This window comes from Arvicola amphibius, chromosome 11, assembly GCF_903992535.2.
Source record: "Arvicola amphibius chromosome 11, mArvAmp1.2, whole genome shotgun sequence".
Lineage (NCBI taxonomy): Eukaryota > Metazoa > Chordata > Mammalia > Rodentia > Cricetidae > Arvicola > Arvicola amphibius.
In genome coordinates, this window is record NC_052057.2 from 73,655,881 (window position 1) to 73,675,428 (window position 19,548).

At 42.6% G+C, this 19,548-nt stretch overlaps 1 protein-coding gene across 1 annotated transcript in view; it reads left to right on the forward strand.

The window, feature by feature from the left end:
* Cpa6 (carboxypeptidase A6) overlaps positions 1-19,548 on the forward strand; it is a 303,059-nt gene that overhangs the window by 178,253 nt on the left and 105,258 nt on the right. Inside the window, exons 3-5 of the mRNA XM_038348398.1 lie at positions 9,793-9,917; positions 14,999-15,113; positions 17,064-17,165. Of these exons, the coding sequence (XP_038204326.1) occupies positions 9,793-9,917; positions 14,999-15,113; positions 17,064-17,165 (342 nt within the window). The remainder of the gene's footprint in view (positions 1-9,792; positions 9,918-14,998; positions 15,114-17,063; positions 17,166-19,548) is intronic.

The following is a 19,548-nucleotide window of genomic DNA, read 5'->3' on the forward strand; positions in this document are numbered from 1 at the left end:
AGTAGAAAAAGTCCCAGTGCCATTAACAATGGCTTCTTAGCCCCCATTGTCAGCCACATTCAAAGAGTCTGGTTTAATCACATGCTCGTTCAGTGCCAGTCCAGGTGGATTTGGTGAGCTCCCATTAGATCAGGCACACTGTCTCAGTGGGTGGACCAACCCCTCGCAGTCTTGACTTCCTTGCTCATCTTCTCCCTCCTTCTGCTCTTCAACTGGACCTTGGGAGCTCAGTTCAGTGCTCTGATGAGGGTCTCTGTCTCTGTCTCCATCCATCGCCGGATGAAGACCACTTCCTATGTATAACCCCAGTAGCACAGACAATAAGAGCAGCAATGAATAAATGGGACCTCCTGAAACTGAGAAGCTTCTGTAAAGCAAACGACACTGTCATTAAGACTAAGAGGCAGCCTACTGACTGGGAGAAGATCTTCACCAACCCCACAATAGACAAATGTCTGATCTCCAAAATATATAAAGAACTCAAGAAACTAGACATTAAAATTCTAAATAACCCTATTAAAAAATGGGGTACTGAACTGAACAGAGAATTCTCAACAGAAGTTCAAATGGCCAAAAAATATTTAAGGACATGTTCAACTTCCTTAGCGATCAGGAAAATGCGAATCAAAACAACTTTGAGATAACATCTTACACCTGTCAGAATGGCTAAAATCAAAAACACCAATGATAACCTATGCTGGAGAGGATGTGGAGTAACGGGAACACTCATCCATTGCTGGTGGGAATGCAAACTTGTGCAACCACTTTGGAAATCAGTGTGGCGGTTTCTCAGGAAATTGGAAGTCAACCTACCTCAGGATTCAGCAATACCATTCTTGGGAATATACCCAAGAGATGCCCAATCATACTACAAAAGCATTTGTTCAACTATGTTCATAGCAGCATTATTTGTAATAGCCAGAACCTGGAAACAACCTAGATGCCCCTCAATGGAAGAACGGATAAAGAAGGTGTGGAATATGTACGCATTAAAGTACTACTCATGGGTAAAAAACAATTGACATCTTGAATTTTGCATACAAATGGATGGAAATAGAAAACACTATCCTGAGTGACATGACCCAGACCCAAAAAGATGACTATGGTATGTACTCACTCATTAGTGGACTCTAGCCATAAACAAAGGACATTGAGCCTAGAGTTCTCAAGCCTAGAGAAGTCAAATAACAAGGTGAACCCAAAGAAAAACATATATAGATCCTCCTGGAAATTGGAAGCAGACAAGATTGATGGGCAAAAGTTGGGAGCATGGGGGTGGGGATGGGGGTGGGGTGGGAGAAGGAGAGACGGGGAGAGAGAAGGGAGAAGGGAAGGATTGGGGAGAGCTTGGGGGAGTGGGAGGGTTGAGATGGAGGAAGAGCAGGAAAGACGATATCTACATTAAGGGAGCCATTTTAGGCTTGGCAAGAGACTTAGCTCTAGAGGGGATCCCAGATGTCCATGGGGATGTCCCCAGCTAGGTCCTTGGGCAGCAGAGGAGAGGGAGCCTGGACTGGCCTTGTCCCATAGTCACTCTGTGTTTCTTTTGTGTCTCTCTTTTTTCTGCCTAACATTTCTAATCCACATTCCCCTACCCTGGAACACACGAACCCATTGAGGCTAGACCTTGACACATAGTGAAACCATGTCTCAAGAAACAAAACAAAAAGAAATTGATTAGTCTGGAAAAATATTAAGACTTCATTTCCAAGATGCATGCCTTGTTTTGGTGAATAACCCTATTCAATTGTAGAGGTTGGCATTCAGAGGAAGGAATGGGGGGGGAAGTCATATGGTAAAACAAAACCTTAGGAAACCTCCCTGTTTTCACCCAGTGCTGTGGAAATAGTCTACCTAGGGATTAACATTCACATTAGTAAATCACACCAGAATTGGCAATGGATCCTCAACAATGTTCACCTCTGAACTCATGGATTCATCACTTGCCCTGCTGTGGATTAAATGTGTTCCTCCAAAATTCATGTGTTGGAAATGTACTGGCTTAAAGTATCAATGTTTGGAAGTGGGGACTATGAGGGCAGTCCAGCCTTGAAAACGTTCCTTCCTCAATGGCTTAGCCTCTTCTCTAATTCTTGGAGGACCGCACTAATCCATACATCCATGTTGGTGAGTGAGTCCTTGTGGGGCCGGCTGAGTTTCCATAGTGGTGGGCAGTTCTGCAGACACCCCACACCTTGTAGGTTGCCTCAGCCATACACACCCACTTCCCTTCTGCTTTATGAAATGAATTTAAAGCAAAATAATGTCCCTGTAGTGACATGTTTCCTGAATCTCAGCCCACAGAGCTGTGAGCCAAAATAAGCCTTCACTTATAAACTGCAGAGACTCAAATATTATGATATAACAATCAAAAATAGCCCAAGACAGGCCCCAACTAATTAAAATTATTATTTTAATGATTACTTGTTTCTTAATATGTTATCATTTTCTTTAATAAAATTCCTAAATTTTATGAAAGAATTTAGGAAGATTTAGTTTCCTGAATTTCTGGAGTGTGTGTGTGTGTGTGGGGGGGTGGTGATTGGGATTACTGAAGCTGTTTCAGGGGAGTACAAACTGCTGCTCTGCTTAGAGAAAACAAGATAAAGGGGGAAAGTAAAGTTAGTGGCATTCCAATCACTTTCAACATGTCTTTGGCTCATAGATCATAATCCCTGGCCAAGTTTCCCATCCAGCAGCCAAAGTGTGTTAAAATGCCATAATAAGTACGACAAAGACAGTAACATAGTCACATTCGCTCACACACACACACACACACACACACACACATACACACTCACACGGTGCACACTCACACATACATACACACATACACACAGACTCACAAACACACATACACACACATTCACACATACACATACATACACACAGTGCACACACACACAGACTCATACACACTCACTCAAACATACATACACATACACACAGACTCACTTACAAACACACATACACACACACATTCACACATACATACACACACTCACACATACATACACACATGCATACATACAGACTCACACACACATACACTTACACATACATATACACAAACACACACATATACACAGACTCACTCATACATACTCACACACATACACACACTCACACATACACATAAACACACACTCACACACATACACACACTCACACATACATTCACACACACATCACACACACACACACATACACACACACCTTATGTGTTTCCTTTACTCTATAACTGACTGTCATCAGTAAAGAATGCTTCCAGGGCTGGAGAGATGACTCAGAGGTTAAGAGCACTGCTTGCTCTTCCAAAGGTCCTGAGTTCAATTCCCAGCAACCACATGGTGGCTCACAACCATATGTAATGAGATCTGTTTCCCTTTTCTGGCCCACAAGCAGGCAAACCTCTGTATAGTTAACGAATAAATAAATCTTAAAAAAAAGAATGCTTCCATACTATGACCTAAGAAGTGTCATAGTCTATGAATATATCCAAATACTAACAATATCAAAAGCAAAGATTTATGAGTTCATTCGTGGGAGATGTGGATAAAATGAGTGGACCACTTTCTCAATTTCTTGGTAAGGTAGAGAAATTTTAAGTACAACTTATAGTGGAATGAAAATACAGCAGTATGTGGGGTTAGATATGAATTAAAATACAGCATATGTGTGTATTAAATTCATAAAGAATGAATAAGTATATATGTGAATGAATATATATACACACACACACATATATATATGTGTGTGTGTGTGTGTGTGTGTGTATGTTTTACCTTACAGAGAAAATGGATGTGTTAATCCTATCTACAATAAATGTATTTAGTGCCTATTAAATACCAGCCCTGACCTACATACTGGGGAGATAATAGTGAGAGGGGAAGGCGCCACAATCTCCACTCTTACAGAGATAATGGGGAAAACAGCACTTGTGTAACAAATTTAATGGGTTAGATGGGAGCCCTCAAAAAGACATAAACTACATAATTCCCAACTATATTCTCAATACCTGTTCTTTATCCACAGATAAGTGGAGCTCTTACCCCTCACCAAAGAAGACTTTTACAGCACTCAGAGCCCATTACAGAAGGCCACACTTGTCAAAATGCAGAGAACTGGCTGTAAGCTAGCCAGTCCCAGCTGATTCATTGGCAACATAACCCCGTACCTAAGGCTCAGGGAACATCATAGGAAAGGGACCAGGACACCATGTCTGCAGAGAGACAGTGCCTTCTATATATATGACAGACTGCACTCAGAAAATCTCCCAAATATGATCACCTAAACAGGGCCTTAGAAACAAGACCCCTAACTGACATGCCAATGTATATGGAGGAATTCCCACACGGCTTCAGCTTAGAAGGAGAGCTATGGGCAATTAATGGTTGGTAAGAGAGAGATAATCAGTACTCTCTGACTAACCAGTCCCAAGAAGGGAGCCCTAAGCCCATATGAGCAATACTAAATGATCTCAGCAGTTTATGTTTATAAAATGTGTGTGAGTATGTATGTGTGTGCTTATATGTGTGTGCATGTGTATACATTTATGTGTCCATGTGTGCATGTTTGTGCAAGTATGTGTGTACATGTTTGTGCAAGTATGATGTATTTATGTGTATGCGTATACGTGTGCATGTATATGTACATGTATGTATATAACAATTATAATTAAAGAATAAGAGTTCATTAATTTGAGGAGTGGAAGAGGTATGAGAAGAAGCAGAGAGAAGAGTAGGAAGAAGAGAACATTTAAATACATTCTCATATATGAAATTCTCAATTAAAAAGATATATCTAAGTCTTAACTGAAGCCTGACGATGTGATCAGGAATATTTGAGGCTCTCAAGAACAGATGACTCTGGATTAACCAGATGACTCAAAGGTCAAAGTCAAGTATCCTCAGAAGAAAAGATGACCCACATCAGAAGCCATGTGGAAATACAAGCAGAGATTGAGGTGACATCCTCATAGACTAAAAAATGCCCAAAGCCACCAGAAGCTGGAACTGACCAGCAAGGATGTTGCCCAGAGATTTCAGAGGGAGCACAATCCTGCCAATACTGTAATATTGGCCCAAAGAATAGCTTGATTTTAAGCTACCCAATTTTTGAAACTTATTAATGCAGCTCTGGGAAGTGAGTATAGCAATCATGCAAATGAAATACAATTAAAACTTGTAGACTATTGAAGAAACAGAATCCCACAAAAGCAGATATCAAAGGTGCTTGATCTAGACTTGGCCGTCAAAGAAGCTCCTCAGGAGACAGTAGGAAAAATTCTAAAAGAAGATTCAAGAATGATAATTGGGGAAAGACCAAAAAGACAATTTAAAGAGTAAACAGGACACGGCGCTCTCCAGTATATTAAGATTTTGTGAGTCTTTATATCGAATTAATATGATTATGCAAATTAAATCAAATACTAACCAAACACTGAGATGGTAGCGAGTTTCCTCACTAACCTTCCCAGTGGGGGCTTGAGCTCTGGCTTAGTGTGTAAAGTGTTTGTTCTACAAGGTTGTGAGCATGAGCATGGGTCTCCAGTACCTATGTAAAAAAGCCTGGCCGTTCTGCCAGTGAGGAAGAGAGAGGGTTGGGCATTGCTGAAGACAGGAGGATCCCCGGGTTGTCCTGCCGGCCAATCTAACTGACCACTGAGCTCCAAGTTCAGTGTGAGACCTTGTCTCGCCCATCTCAAAAAAATATAGTTGGAAGGGCTGGAGAGATGGCTCACTGGTTAAGAGCACTTTCTGCTCTTGCAGAGAATGTATTTGGTTCCCAACACCCATGTCAGGCAGCTTACAACCACCTATAATCCAGCTTTTAGGGATTTGATACCCTATACAGACTTTGCAGGCACCCACACATGTGTCTTCTACTCTTACATGCACACACACACACACACACACACACACACACACACACACACCCCTTCTGTGAAATGCAAGTACTCTGAATAGCTAACAGTTTTTCAGAACAAAGAAAAATTAGAATAAATATAGTAAATCAGGACAGTTCTTTTCCACGCCTCTGTGCTATTTTGGAAAGCTGGGAGGCAGGCAATCTGTCACAAGTTGAAGGGACATGGTAAATGCCTACCACACATATGCGCACATACACACGTCTCACCCTGAGGTTGTAGGATGAGCACCTAGTGGCACCTGGACCAGGTGTGGAATCACCCAGAAGACTAACAGGTGGGACACTTCTCCTAGAATCCAGGCTAAAAAGCAAAACAGTAGACAGGCCAGGAAAGCCATGGAGTTAGAGCCAGACTAAAATAGAATATTTTTATTTTAAATCATTTACCATTTCATGAATGCCTCATGGCATCAAGCACAATTTTGAGCATTCTACATGCATTGATTCACTTTTACCTCAAATATATATATATATATATATATATATATATATACGTATATATATATACGTATATATATATGTATATATATATGTGTGTGTATATATATATATATATGAAAAATACGGCCATTAGCAATCTCATTCTATAAACTGGGGGAACTAATACAGAGAGAGCTGGGATAAATCGCTATGGTTCGGTCTTCACACCCAGGTGGCCAAACACTAAACTTCATCCTTGGAATCGCTGCATTTTTCTACAGTCTTCCCAATTTCCATCACAACAGAAATAGCAATGACTTACATTATTAAACACTGCTTATCAAGGGGATTAGTTCATCAGCTTGATTTCACCAGCAAAGAATGTAAGAGCTAAGAGGTTAGGGAGCTCGCCCAGGTCACACATGCACTGGGAGCTTGAACTTGTTCCTGTGGAGTCGGACTTCAGAACCATCACTCTGGAGACTCCACCTCTGCCTTATTCACCATCTTGATTGTATTTCTTGCTTCCCACCCTGAACCCTTACATCTATCTCTGCATTCAGCTCTCCCTGAATAAAGAAGCAGTCCCCTGCTGTTCTTCGTCTTAACTGGAAACCTTGAATAGAGCTTTGTGGAACTACATCCCACTACTTCTCCCTTCTCAAATAGCAGTGATAACACATCTGTTGCTTAACTCTTATGCCTGTGTTAAATGCACATATTAATGGGTTTGGTGTGAATGTATCAAGCATGCACTGATCAAGGTAGAATGAGTAGCATTTCTCTCTCGTCTGTTTAGGTTTGGAGCCCTTCGCTTCTCTCCTAGATCTTCGTAAAGTATGAACTCTGTACTGCAAGCTGTCCTCACCCTCTGTGTTATGAAACGATAGGCCTTATTCCTTCTGCATGACCCAGCCTCACCTTATCCACTCCCCAAACTCTTCTTAACCTCTAATAATCACAATTCCCCATTTAGGTTGACATTGTTAACTTCCACATATAGCTTACTTCATTTAACACAATATTTTTTATTTCCATTCATTCTGCTGCAAATAACTGAGTTCATTCTTCTTTCTGGCTAACTAGCATCCCATTGTGGGGAGGAGACATCTTCTCTACCCCCTCTGTTGATGAGAATCAGTGTCAACTCTATACATTAGCTGCTGTGACCGTGTTGTGGTGAGCATGGGGACACAGGCATCTCTGTTTTGCTGATGTCATTTCCTTTGCATGGGATCCATGCATTGGCCATTTGTGTTTCCCCTTTCAGGAAGCATCTATTCAGATCATTTGCCCAGCCTTTAACTGTGTTGCTTCTTTTACTGCAGGGGCTGGTGTTAAGCCTTTGGGTTTCATTTATATTTTAGCACGTAAACGTAGGCAGCTCTCGTGGAAATCACTGTGGAAGTTCCAGAAAATAAAACTACAACCAGAACTCCCAAATGATCAGCTATACCACTTCTGCATATATGCTCAAAAGACTCCACAGCAACACACCACAGAGAATGCTACTCACAGAAGCTAAGAAGTGGGGTCAGGCTAGAAACCCATCAACAAATGAATGGGCAAGAAAACGTGTCACATCGACACAGTAAAAAACTTCTCATAATAAAATTAAAATGAGTTTTCATGAATAAAAATGAAATCATGACATATAGGAAAATTAGTGGAATTGAGGATCATTATTTTAAGAGAAGTAAAGCAGATTCAGAAAGAAAAACACCACATCCTGTCATATAAAAAAACTATAGATGTGTGTGTGTGCACACGTGCGTGCGTGTGTGTGTGTGTGTGTGTGTGTGTGTAGATACTCAGAATATAAGGAGGATCATGAGAGAAGAAGAAGGCCTCTTGTGGAGGGAGTTGGTGGGGAATAGAACACATGTAATATGGAAGCAGAAGGGACAACTATTTGGGGAAAGGGTAAGGACCAGAAGAACAAGCAGGGGGATTCAAGGACGATGGTATGGAAAGAGAATGAATGAGGACAAAGTATAAGGACATGTAAGAAAGTGTCTTCTACAGTGAAACCTTGTCTGCTAACTTAAAAAAAATAAAGAAGCAAAAACTGCCATTGATTTTTATATGTTCTGGAATCTTATAAACCTGATGTGGCCAGATCTTGATTCCTGATTTTATACATTATAGTTTATTACCCAATTAGTTCAAATGCTTTCTGATCATCTAGAGATCTGTTGTTACTGTTGTTTCCTTATTGTTTGTGATGGGGTCTATCCCAGGTTGCTCTCAAATTCATGGTCCTCCTGCCTCAGCCTCTCAAATGGCTGGAGTTACAGGTCTGGCCCACTGCTCTCAGTGATGTTAGTTAGCATTAGACTTTGCCTATAGTTTATTCCTCTGGTACTTTCCAATGTACAAGACACTCTTTTTGTGGGATAGGGGTTCTATTTTAGCACGTATCTTAAAAAACATAGCATCTATAGACACATGTCCAGAGTGGCAGTGAGTCTTATCATTTTGTGCTCCTATTGCTCTCCAGTTCTTGACAAAGTGGAATTTTCTAGTATCTGCTGACAGCTAATGGTTAGTCTTATTACCAAATATCAAGTCCTGCCGTGGGCTAAAGGCATGGCCAGTCTGGTTAAAGGATTCTAGTATACTAAGATGAGTGGAGGTACCAACAAGCCTCTTACAAAGGGCGGGAGCCAGCCTCAGTTGAGTACGGAAAAAGAAAAAAATAAATTATGCATCCACATAAGGATTAAGAAAATTCCTGACAATCTTATGAGACATGGCTATGAGTTAAATTAGTAATTGTCAACTCTTTTGCTTCTGGAGATCTGTGTTCCTTGGGACACTGTGACAAACCTAGCTGCGTCCTTGCCCAGGGCTAACAGATGGACAGAATGACCTCCCAGCAGCTCTGCCAGCCCTACACTTCTGTTTCCTCACAACCGTGGACTAGTTCATCAGCTGGCTCTGATTTGCCCTTGCCAGCTAAGTGGAGGGATCCTCTGCTGCAGAGAAAGGAGGTAGACTTTTTCTCCCCGCAGTGGAAGCCTGTCTCTCTGTTTCTGCCCTGTGAAAGTGGCGGGGATGGCTACCAAATGCATGGCCCACAGTTTCATTACGTGGCAGGAAAAAGGATGGTTTGTATCTTTCTCTTTCTCAAAGTTATTCAAATATTTATATAGTAAATGTGAAAGGAGAGTTTTAAACCTTCGCCCCATTTTTTTTTTACCCTGTGACTTGAATGTGTTGTGAATTAAGATCAAACTCTGTGACTCTGATGAAGTCACAGATGATGGCACAAATTCAAGCCAGATCAGATGGGAGTTTAACCCTGGGGATATAAGCATTGAATCTATTCCGCATGTGTTTGCCGTTACTATATTCAAACAAGATGATGTGCTTGCCGTGGTGACACGGATTTTCCCACCTCCACTACATATGAATTATAGGTTGGTTCCTGCACTATAGGTGGACCTGTGGCAGCCCAGCAGTATCTCCTATGTGTCAGAGGGGACAGTCACCGATGTCCATATTCCCCAAAATGCTTCCAGAACCCTGTTAGCCTTCCTCCAGGAAGCCCGCATCCCGTACAAGTAAGCATTCTTTTTATTTGCTACAAGTTTTAGCCAACTGATTGGTAACTGTATATACCCAGGTTGTTTATCAAGAGCTTCTGAAAGTGTTTCTCATTGTGAGGCAGTAAAAGTGTGTATATTCATCTTTGAAGAACTTCCTTGTCTAATAGAGAAAAGGAGTAACACAAAGACATTATTTCACTGCTAGAACTAAGTCATCAAAGCCGACACAGTCTTTTGCTGAATAAAAAAGGAGGAACCACCTGGCAATGCTAAAAAGGCCAAACTGAAAGAAGGAAGAGAAGAGAAGAAATGGTTTTCTGCAGTAGCCTGCTTTGCAACAGAAAACCTATGATAAGACCGGGGATCTGACAGATGTGGGGGACAAGGCAAGCAAAGCAAGACTGCATGCAAGGCCAGAATCAGCATAAAAAAGCAGACTAAGTGGCAGAGAGAACACGTGCAGAAGGCAGTTATGTTCCTTTCCGCAGGGGGAGGAGCCCAGACCGCTGTGAGTGGTGCTGCCCCCTGGAGGATATAAGCAAAAGCTCCCTGTCTTTGTGGCTGGAACTGCAAGAGCAGAAGACAGAAATCGTCCAAATAGCAAGGGGAGCTTTCCAAACAGTTTTCCAGGAGTAAAAGTACTCAGGTTCTCCAGTTGGCTGGAGAATAGAAAAGAGAGAAGCCAGAGGAGATCGCTATGTTTTCCAGCTTGGAAAAGACTGAGCAGACGAGTGTGAAAAGACTTACATACTCAGACGTTTCTAAGGGAAGGGTTGTAGCGGAAGAAAGTTGGGCCGGTTATGGGAGTCGAGGAAGAAAAGAATGATTTCAGACAGTCGGGTTCCACAACTGCAGCAATACCTAACAAGAAAGGGACTGACAGAAGTTATGTTGCTGACGTACATGGAGGGATTCAGCTGTGAGGAACGGAAGACCAGAAGGTGAAGGGAGGGTGAGGCCCACAGATGTCACTTCCTAACAGTTACAATAAGGGGGAGCAGAGGGCAAGGAGTGACCACCAAGATACACTGCATCAGTGATCACTCCAAAGACTTGAGATCTGAGCTAGAAAGAGAAACTTGGCATGTCTATAGGCTGCAGGAAGGACCACTAAGGACACTGGAGATGCTAGATAGAAGGTTCAAACAGTAGGAAACAGACTTCATCTCCTAACAAGGAAGGAATGAATGTGGGTCAATTTCAGATAATAGAATTAGCTGTAACTGTGCATACCTATAATACCAGTACTCTGGGGGCTAAGGCAGGAGGATTACAAACCAAGGCAACCTGGGGTAAACAGTGAGTTCTAGGCCAGTTTGAGTCACAAAGCAAGATCTAGTTCTCCCACAACCCCCCCAAGAAGAGATGGTGAAAGGGCAAATCCATAATGTGAAAGAAAACTCACCTGGTGGTTTTCTGAAGTAAGAAACAACATTAGTTACAAGATGTGAAGAAGCAGATTCTAGAAGATGTTGTCAAGAGAAAAGCAGAAGTAAGAACCAACAGACAGCTTGCTGTTGAGAAGAGGTTGGTGACCTGGTAGGTGGGAGCGTAGAAAGGTTGGTGAGGTAAGGGAGGGGAGGATCCTGGAGAAATACCTGTTCAAGGGTTTCTCAGGGGTATCCAGTCTGGATAAAGATTAGGGAGAGTCTAGGGGAAATTGTGGGAGAACATGGAAGAATGAAAGAAGGTAAGAAGGACTTTCTATTAGAAACAAGCATAGCGTGCCTGAGGGAAGAGGACAAGAAAGGGGGGACGTTCTTATAAAATGGAGGTTAGATGTGGGTTCAGTAATAAATCCTGGAAAAGAAAGTTTGTGGATGCTGATAGGTACCAGGGACATCCCTAGTCACACAAACAGGAAAATACCACAGCTATTAAAGCACTGCCGGCTCTTTAGAAAGGTCCTTGTCTGTGCTTCTAGACTAGAACCGCAGCTGTGCAGGAAACCGCCATTCATATCACTCAGTCTTCTATCCCTTCTGCAGCATGGAAGGCGTGCTTTGATACTCTGGATGCCTAGTAGGAAGGAGCTCGGTAATTACATCTATAGGTGCACGGTAACAGCTCGCATGCTTCATTAATTATTGTTCAGTAGAAAAGAACATACCAGTTAGTTTAACAAGTCTCTATTTCCTGCCATTAACTAGAGGTCATGTGGGACTGATATAGAAAAAAATACTCCCCCTTTGTGTCGCAGTGAATAGAGGGGGGAAAGAAGTGTTTTAGATCAGGCGTTTCCTCACGAAGAACAATCACTTAAAATTACTCATTTTGTTAGTCCCAAGATAATAACATATAAGAGTCAATTAAATCCTGTAGGCACAGTAGGTAGAGATCATTTTCATTGACTTTTATTATTGCAGCCTGGGGTATTTTCAAAAGATTATCATTTACTCTGTACAAGCATACAGAATGCATCGCCATAGTGATCCGTAAAGCAGAAGTGATGTGATTCATTGTTTCTGACCCCTGGGTGGTCAACCCTCTCAATGAGATGACTCATTCTGCCATTTAAAGAAAGAAATTTTATAAATACCTATAAAGTTTTCCAGGGAAATGTCCATTTTGAGAGCCCTCCCCTAGCCTGGGAACTGGGGGGTAGGTAGTTTTGCATTGAGTAATAACATCATTTGCAAAGGTTCTGATAGTTGTTGTCACCATTATAGAGAAGTGCCCAGTTGAGATAAGAATCACAACCAGGACCAGACAGATGGCTCAATGGTTAAAGAAGTCTGCTGCCATGCCATGCCTAACAACCCAGGACCCCTGTGCTAGAAGAAAAGAACAACTACCTCAAGTTGACCTTTGTCCTACACACACACACACACACACACACACACACACACACACACCATGGCATGCACTCATCCACACACATGCACACAAATAAATGTAACAAGAGAATCACAATCAGCTATAAAAACTAAGAAAATGCAATGGTTTAGAGACATCATTTTAGGAACCAGCTGGTTTCCACTCAACTATTTGACAAGAAAATGGGGCTGGGCTTCCATATTACAACTGTCTCTAATTTAAGATGGCCTCTTAAAGCCTGCATTAGATACAGTCTAAGAGACTACAGAGGCCTGTATCAGTTTGCTCAAGTTACCGTACCAAGGAACCCCCAAGACCCTTTCAAGTTGGACATTCCGAAGGATGTTCTAATGGAGTGTGCTGGATAAAGCAGATATCTACCCTTCATTTATAGGACAGAAAGGAAGTCCACAGCAGGCAATCAGACCTGGAGTATGTCTGTAGCCACTGGAATGTTGATAGTTTATTACGAGATCTCTCCTAAGAAAACCCACCTCCTTCTTGTCTATCCAAGTTCCCTCCAAGAACAAGGACCCATAGACGTTGACACAGCTCTTCCTGGCTCCTCAAATCTGCCCCAGTTATACTGCAGTCATTTGGGCCATGCACCTAATCACCATAATTTCTTAGCTTGGGAAGAAAACAACTGCCAATAGTGAAGACGCTGGGCTTGACGAGTTCCATGTACTCCCAGTTTCGAGTTACCAAGGGTCTCTACCAAGAAAACTGAGGAGTCGTCTGCCTCCTGGCCTCTTCTGATGTTTCCAACTGCAAAATTCAAAAGTAAGGCAAAAGGAATAAGTTAGTAGTTCTTCCCTGATTAGTAGTTCCTGTAGTGGGGACGCAGAACATAACAAGCCACTCAGTCCTCGGTGCCTGGCTTCTTCAGTAACCAAAGAGGTAAATTGGCTTCTTCGGGGACCAAAAAATATATAATCAGTGCATGATAATTATTTTTCATTAAGTGACTACATAGATTAGCCTAAATGTCACTTAGATGTCACCACCACGTGTTCTTTAATAGAATTTACCCCATAAGCAGCAGGTTCATTTTTGAAAATAAAATAAAAAGGTTTTAAGCCACCTGCCACAGTGGGAGCCATCACCAAAGGTCTCTCTAACATCTGGAAATACTGCAGGTGAAAAAAAGTCCACGTCATTCTAGCCAGTGGTGGCCCATAGTACTGTTAGGGCATGCTCAGATGTCGCAACCTGGCGGTTCTGCCTGAAGCTGCTTCCACCACAGCAATGGGCCTGCCATCCCTGGGCTGGCCTCTGCCCCCAGCTTCCAAACGCATCCAGTCTTCAGAACACAGCTTCTCTTCCGTGGAAATCTTAGTGCTGTGGGACAGCGAGAGAGCTTTCCCGCCTCGTATTTGTTGGTTTCCTCTTGAGAACTAAAGCTCCTTCCTTCCTTTCTCTGGTCTAGATCCAGGCTGCTGGGTGATGGCTTGTGAACAGAGAGGATTCTGTTAAGAAGGTGTGGAGGAGGCCGGGCGGTGGTGGCGCACGCCTTTAATCCCAGCACTCGGGAGGCAGAGGCAGGTGGATCTCTGTGAGTTCGAGGCCAGCCTGGTCTACAAGAGCTAGTTCCAGGCCAGGCTCTTAAAAAAAAAAAAAAAAAAAGCTGCAGAGAAACCCTGTCTCGAAAAACCAAAAAAAAAAAAAAAAAAGAAGGTGTGGAGGAGTCCAGAGCAGCCACGGCTCCATTTTCACTGTGCCACCCTGGACTTGAGGTCACACGATGAGAATCTGGGTTCAGATGAGAATTCACGATGAGAATCCGCTTGGGAGCGGATTCTGTCTCTGCATCCTCAGTGGAATGACACTGGCTGATTCTTGACCCTATTGACTCCTCATTTATACAGTGGAAATAATAGAATCCAACACAAGGGTTGTTACTGAGGACCAGCACAGTGGCTATCCCCTTGACAAGCACTCAGTCCCTTCAGGTGTACACAGCTACAGGGTTATAGATGTTCACTCCGTGGTAACCGTTATTATAGCACTGCTATTGTTTAGGGATGCCTGACTATAATTTTGCACTTTAAATTCATTATAATGAGTTTTAAACAGTTTTTACTTCCTGAAAAAGAGCATTTTCTCAACATTCTGTATCTTTGGAAGTGCCACTCTCTGCGGTCTTTGCTTTCCTCTCGCCATGGGATGCTGGGACACTTCCACGCTGGCTCATTCTGTGTGTGGTTCTCTCTTGGCATTGCCTGGTTTTTGCGTGCTCTTGGCTAACTTTCTCATCATGTCTACTATTTCAAATCCAGGGTTCTCATAGAAGATCTTCAGAAAGCTGTGGAAAATGGAAAGAGCTTACAAACCCAGAGAAACAGAAGGGCCCTGTCTGAGTACAACTATGAGGTGTATCACTCCTTAGAAGACGTATGTAACCAAGGACCTTTGTTGTTGTTGCTGTTGTTGTTGCTGTTGCTGTTGTTTTCAAGTTCACCTTTGTCGCTTTGGTATAAGGATTAGAGAGAATTGTGAAAACAGAGATCCAGGCTCTGAGAAGAGCACACAGAATACCATACGGTTTGGTTTGAGCCTCCTGGCTCACACATCTCTTCCTTGGTCCCTTTACTGCTAAATAAGAAGAATCAGAATAACAGACCAGAGAGATGTCTGAGCTGAGAACACCAGGTAGAGTTCCCAGCATCTGTCTCTGGCAGCTCCATGACTTCTCTCTGACTCTGCCCTTCTTTCTCCCAGCATTCAGCTTAGTTTTCTCTGCCTAGATAAGTTCTGCCCTGCTATAGGTCCAAAGCAGTTTCTTTATTCGTTAATGGTCACCACAGCACACAGAAAGGACTCCCACGTCACCGTTCCCCCAAATCTCAGTGTATCCCAGTGCCTCTGGCATACAGATATGACACCGTTCACAGGTCACACATAACTGTGGTTGACTGATACCTTCTGTATTAATAATTATGTTCTGTGAGGGCCAAGTGTTTACTATGTTTGCTATTATCTCCGCAATGCAGGCAAAGAGAGTCCTCCAAATAGAGAAATTGTTTACAGAATAAAGGGATACATATTTTTCCATGTTTCCTCTACATTGAACAAAGAAATTCTAGACACAAAATTAATGAGATTCTACTATATGATTAAGAGTATTTTTCGTTCTGTTGTAGATAATTCTCCTTTCAAAAATTCTTGTGCATATTTCAATGTCTCAACATAATTTTTAGAAGCTTAAAATTAAAAGCAATAAAAGGTTTCAGATAAGTTGACACATGGAAGCATATTAACACACCCTCGAAAAAAGTCAAATTTCAAAAATTGATGTTGCTATATATATGTGTGTGTGTGTGTGTGTGTCCATATATACACACATACATGAATACCTCCAGTTTGTTAGATTATATAAGAATAAAAGGGAAATATGAGTACTTCCTAAAATACATTTATATATTCTTTCAGCACGGACCCTCTCACATCAAGGAACAGTGGGGCACTTCCATGTGATTTCTTTGTTGCTTGCAGGACTTTTAAGTCAGAAATGTCACCCATCTTTCTCAGCACCTTATCTATTCATCTCAAATATACTTCTTCTGATGTATAAGTGCACATGAATGGACTGATGCAAATGTGCACTCCTCAGGAGGGATCGTGCAGAATATGCCTCCCGGGGGCTCAGCAGAATAACCTTAAATGTGGAGAATACCGTCTTCTCCCGGTAGCTTCTGTTCTGTCCCAAACAACAATATATGAGACTTTAATAGCTCTCATGTAATTTGGAGACTTTATCAGAAGCTGGTTTGTTTTTTTTTCCCTTTCTTTCTTTTCCTCTTTAATACCTGTAGAGAAATGGAAACAAAATTGTATTTTTCAAAAAGAAGCCACACTGGACAGTGGTGGCACATGCCTTTAATCCTAGCACTCAGGAGGCAGAGGTAGGTGAATCTTTGTGAGTTTGAGGTCAGCCTGTTCTACAGAGTGAGTTCCTGGACAGCCAGGGCTGCTAAACTGAAAAACCCGTCTCGAAAAAAACTAAATTAATTAACTAATTAATTAATTAAAAGCAGCCAGAGCACATTGGTCAGTTTTCTGTCAAACACTTCCGTGGTAACTCTGGTAAAACACTAGCTAACGGTCTCTTAAAAAGGGGGCAGGAGAAGAACTGGACTACTGGCTGCCAGTAGAGAAAGCAGGTTGCCATTTTAGGTATCCTAAAGAAAGCTAAAAGCAGACAGTGGGGTTTTTCTTCCTGTTCTCAATCCCTGTAGGTTCTTTGAATTTTGGAAGCCACCATTGTCTTTGGTCACCTTGTGCTCTCAAAGAGTCCTTGTACTGCGAGGGACAGTGACATAAAATTTCCTTCTCCGCCTCCAGATTCAGGACTGGATGCACCATCTGAACCAAACTCAACCAGGCCTCGTTCGGGTGTTCTCCATCGGGAGATCATATGAAGGAAGACCTCTCTTTATTCTACAGGTGAAAAGAATAAAATGTGAACACAAAATATGTATCTTCTTCACTTGTGGGAGGAAAGCAAAATATCTTGCTGACCTAAGGGAAATCGCCTTAGATTTTTGAGCCAGGTTTATTCATGGTCTTGAATTTTCCACGGGACACTGTTTCTAAGATGCAAACTCTAGGCTCTCTACCCCAACTCCCCTAAAATCCTCTTGGGGCTCGGTGCTGACCCCATCTCCACTGGCCAGCCATTCCTCCAGGTTCATCCCCTGGCTTCTCTTTCCCTGTCCTCTCCTAAGGTTCTGGCCATTCCCATTCTTCTCTTAGCTCTGTTTTCACTCTACAAACTCCATCCAATGGAGCTAGAAAACATTATTTTGAGTGAGGTAACCCAGACCCAGAAAGACAATTATCACATGTACTCACACATAGATGGTGGTTTTTAAACATAAAGCAAAGAAACCAGCCCACAAATCACAATCCCTGAGAACCTAGACAATAATGAGGCCCCTAAGAAAGACATACATAGATATAATTTGCATGGGAAGTAGAAAAAGACAAGATCTCCTGAGTAAATTGGGAGCATGGGGACCCTGGGAGAGGGTTGAAGAGGGGAGGGGGAAGGAGGAGAGCAGAGAAAAATGTAGAGCTCAATAAAAATAAAAAAAACTTCAACCAAATGGTCACATCTGACCCATAATTAAAATCATCCTAGATCTTTCTATCAAGTTTGTAGAGTTTTAAATTTATGCCGGACATGTCCTCCTAGATGTTCACAAAAGCTCCTGAGACTTGTCATGACACCACCATCTTCCCAGCTTGGAAACAAGTCTCCCTAAATTCCTCTTCTATATGTAATCACTCACTTTCAATTTACCGCCAAAACTTTGGCAGTTCTTTGAGAGGTTTCTCACCCTCTTCTCTGTCTTCACTGCTGCTTCCTGAATTTACCTCTGAATCCCTTCTCCCTGAACTATTTCCACAGTGACCTCAATGCTAAACTCCTGCTGTGGTCACTATCCTTGCCCTACTCATCCTTTAACATCCTCCACAGTTCTGTCGGTGTGAACCCATCCTCCACAGTTCTGTCAGTGTGAACCCGTCCTCCACAGTTCTGTCAGTGTGAACCCGTCCTCCACAGTTCTCAGTGTGAACCCGTCCTCCACACTGCTGTCAGTGTGAACCCGTCCTCCACAGTTCTCAGTGTGAACCCGTCCTCCACAGTTCTGTCAGTGTGAACCCGTCCTCCACAGTTCTGTCAGTGTGAACCCATTCTCCACACCACTGTCAGTGTGAACCTGTCCTCCACACTGCTGTCAGTGTGAACCCATCCTCCACACTGCTGTCAGTGTGAACCCATTCTCCACACCGCTGTCAGTGTGAACCCGTCCTCCACACTGCTGTCTGTGTGAACCCATCCTCCACACTGCTGTTTGTGTGAACCCATCCTCCACAGTTCTGTCAGTGTGAACCCATCCTCCACACTGCTGTCAGTGTGAACCCGTCCTCCACAGTGCTGTCAGTGTGAACCCATCCTCCACAGTGCTGTCAGTGTGAACCCATCCTCTACAGTGCTGTCAGTGTGAACCCGTCCTCCACAGTGCTGTTAGTGTGAACCCATCCTCAACACTGCTGTCAGTATCAACTTCCTAAAGCAAGCACATACATATGGGGAGAGGAACGGGGCTGGAGGAAGAGGAAAGAAGGGAAGGGAGGGGAGGGAGATCCTAGACTATGAGGAGGAGTAGCTTCATCCCTCCCACACAGCACTGGGACCCCATTAGTTCCCTACCTCTGATTTCATTTGCTTTTCCTTCTCAAATATAGAGTTCTCAGATTCTTTCCAGCTTCGTATGTCCTTCTTGTTTTCCAAGCAAGCTTCCTGACTTGCATAAATGTTCAAGCTTCCTTTCATTCCACACAAGCATTCAAGAAAAGATGCCACATTCTCACAGTAACAAATGGATATTCACAACCTGAAGTTGGATTAACTGTTCTCACATCTGCCCTTCTCACCAGCACAGATATCTCCTGTCTGTCCATCTCTGGATCTCCAGAGCTCAGCCCGTTGTCTGGCATGGAAAAGCACTTTCTGACATGCTAGTCAAGTGAATTAATGACTAAATGAAAGCAATGTCTTTGTGAATATATTGCCAAGTGCTGTCTGTTAGTGCCTGGGTGAGAAACCAGGTTTAAAGTCATATTGACATGGTCAGAGGGAGTTGTAATTGGCCCCTTGATTCCACAGATTGTGTTTTATGTTTCTGTTTTGTGATGTTTAGCTGTAATCTGCCTATAACGCATGATTCTTTTTTTAAAAATACACCTTAGGGCATTCTGGTGGGCACAGTGAGAGAAAAGGAAAAGAAATGGTGGGGGAGGAAATCTTGCTTTTCATTTA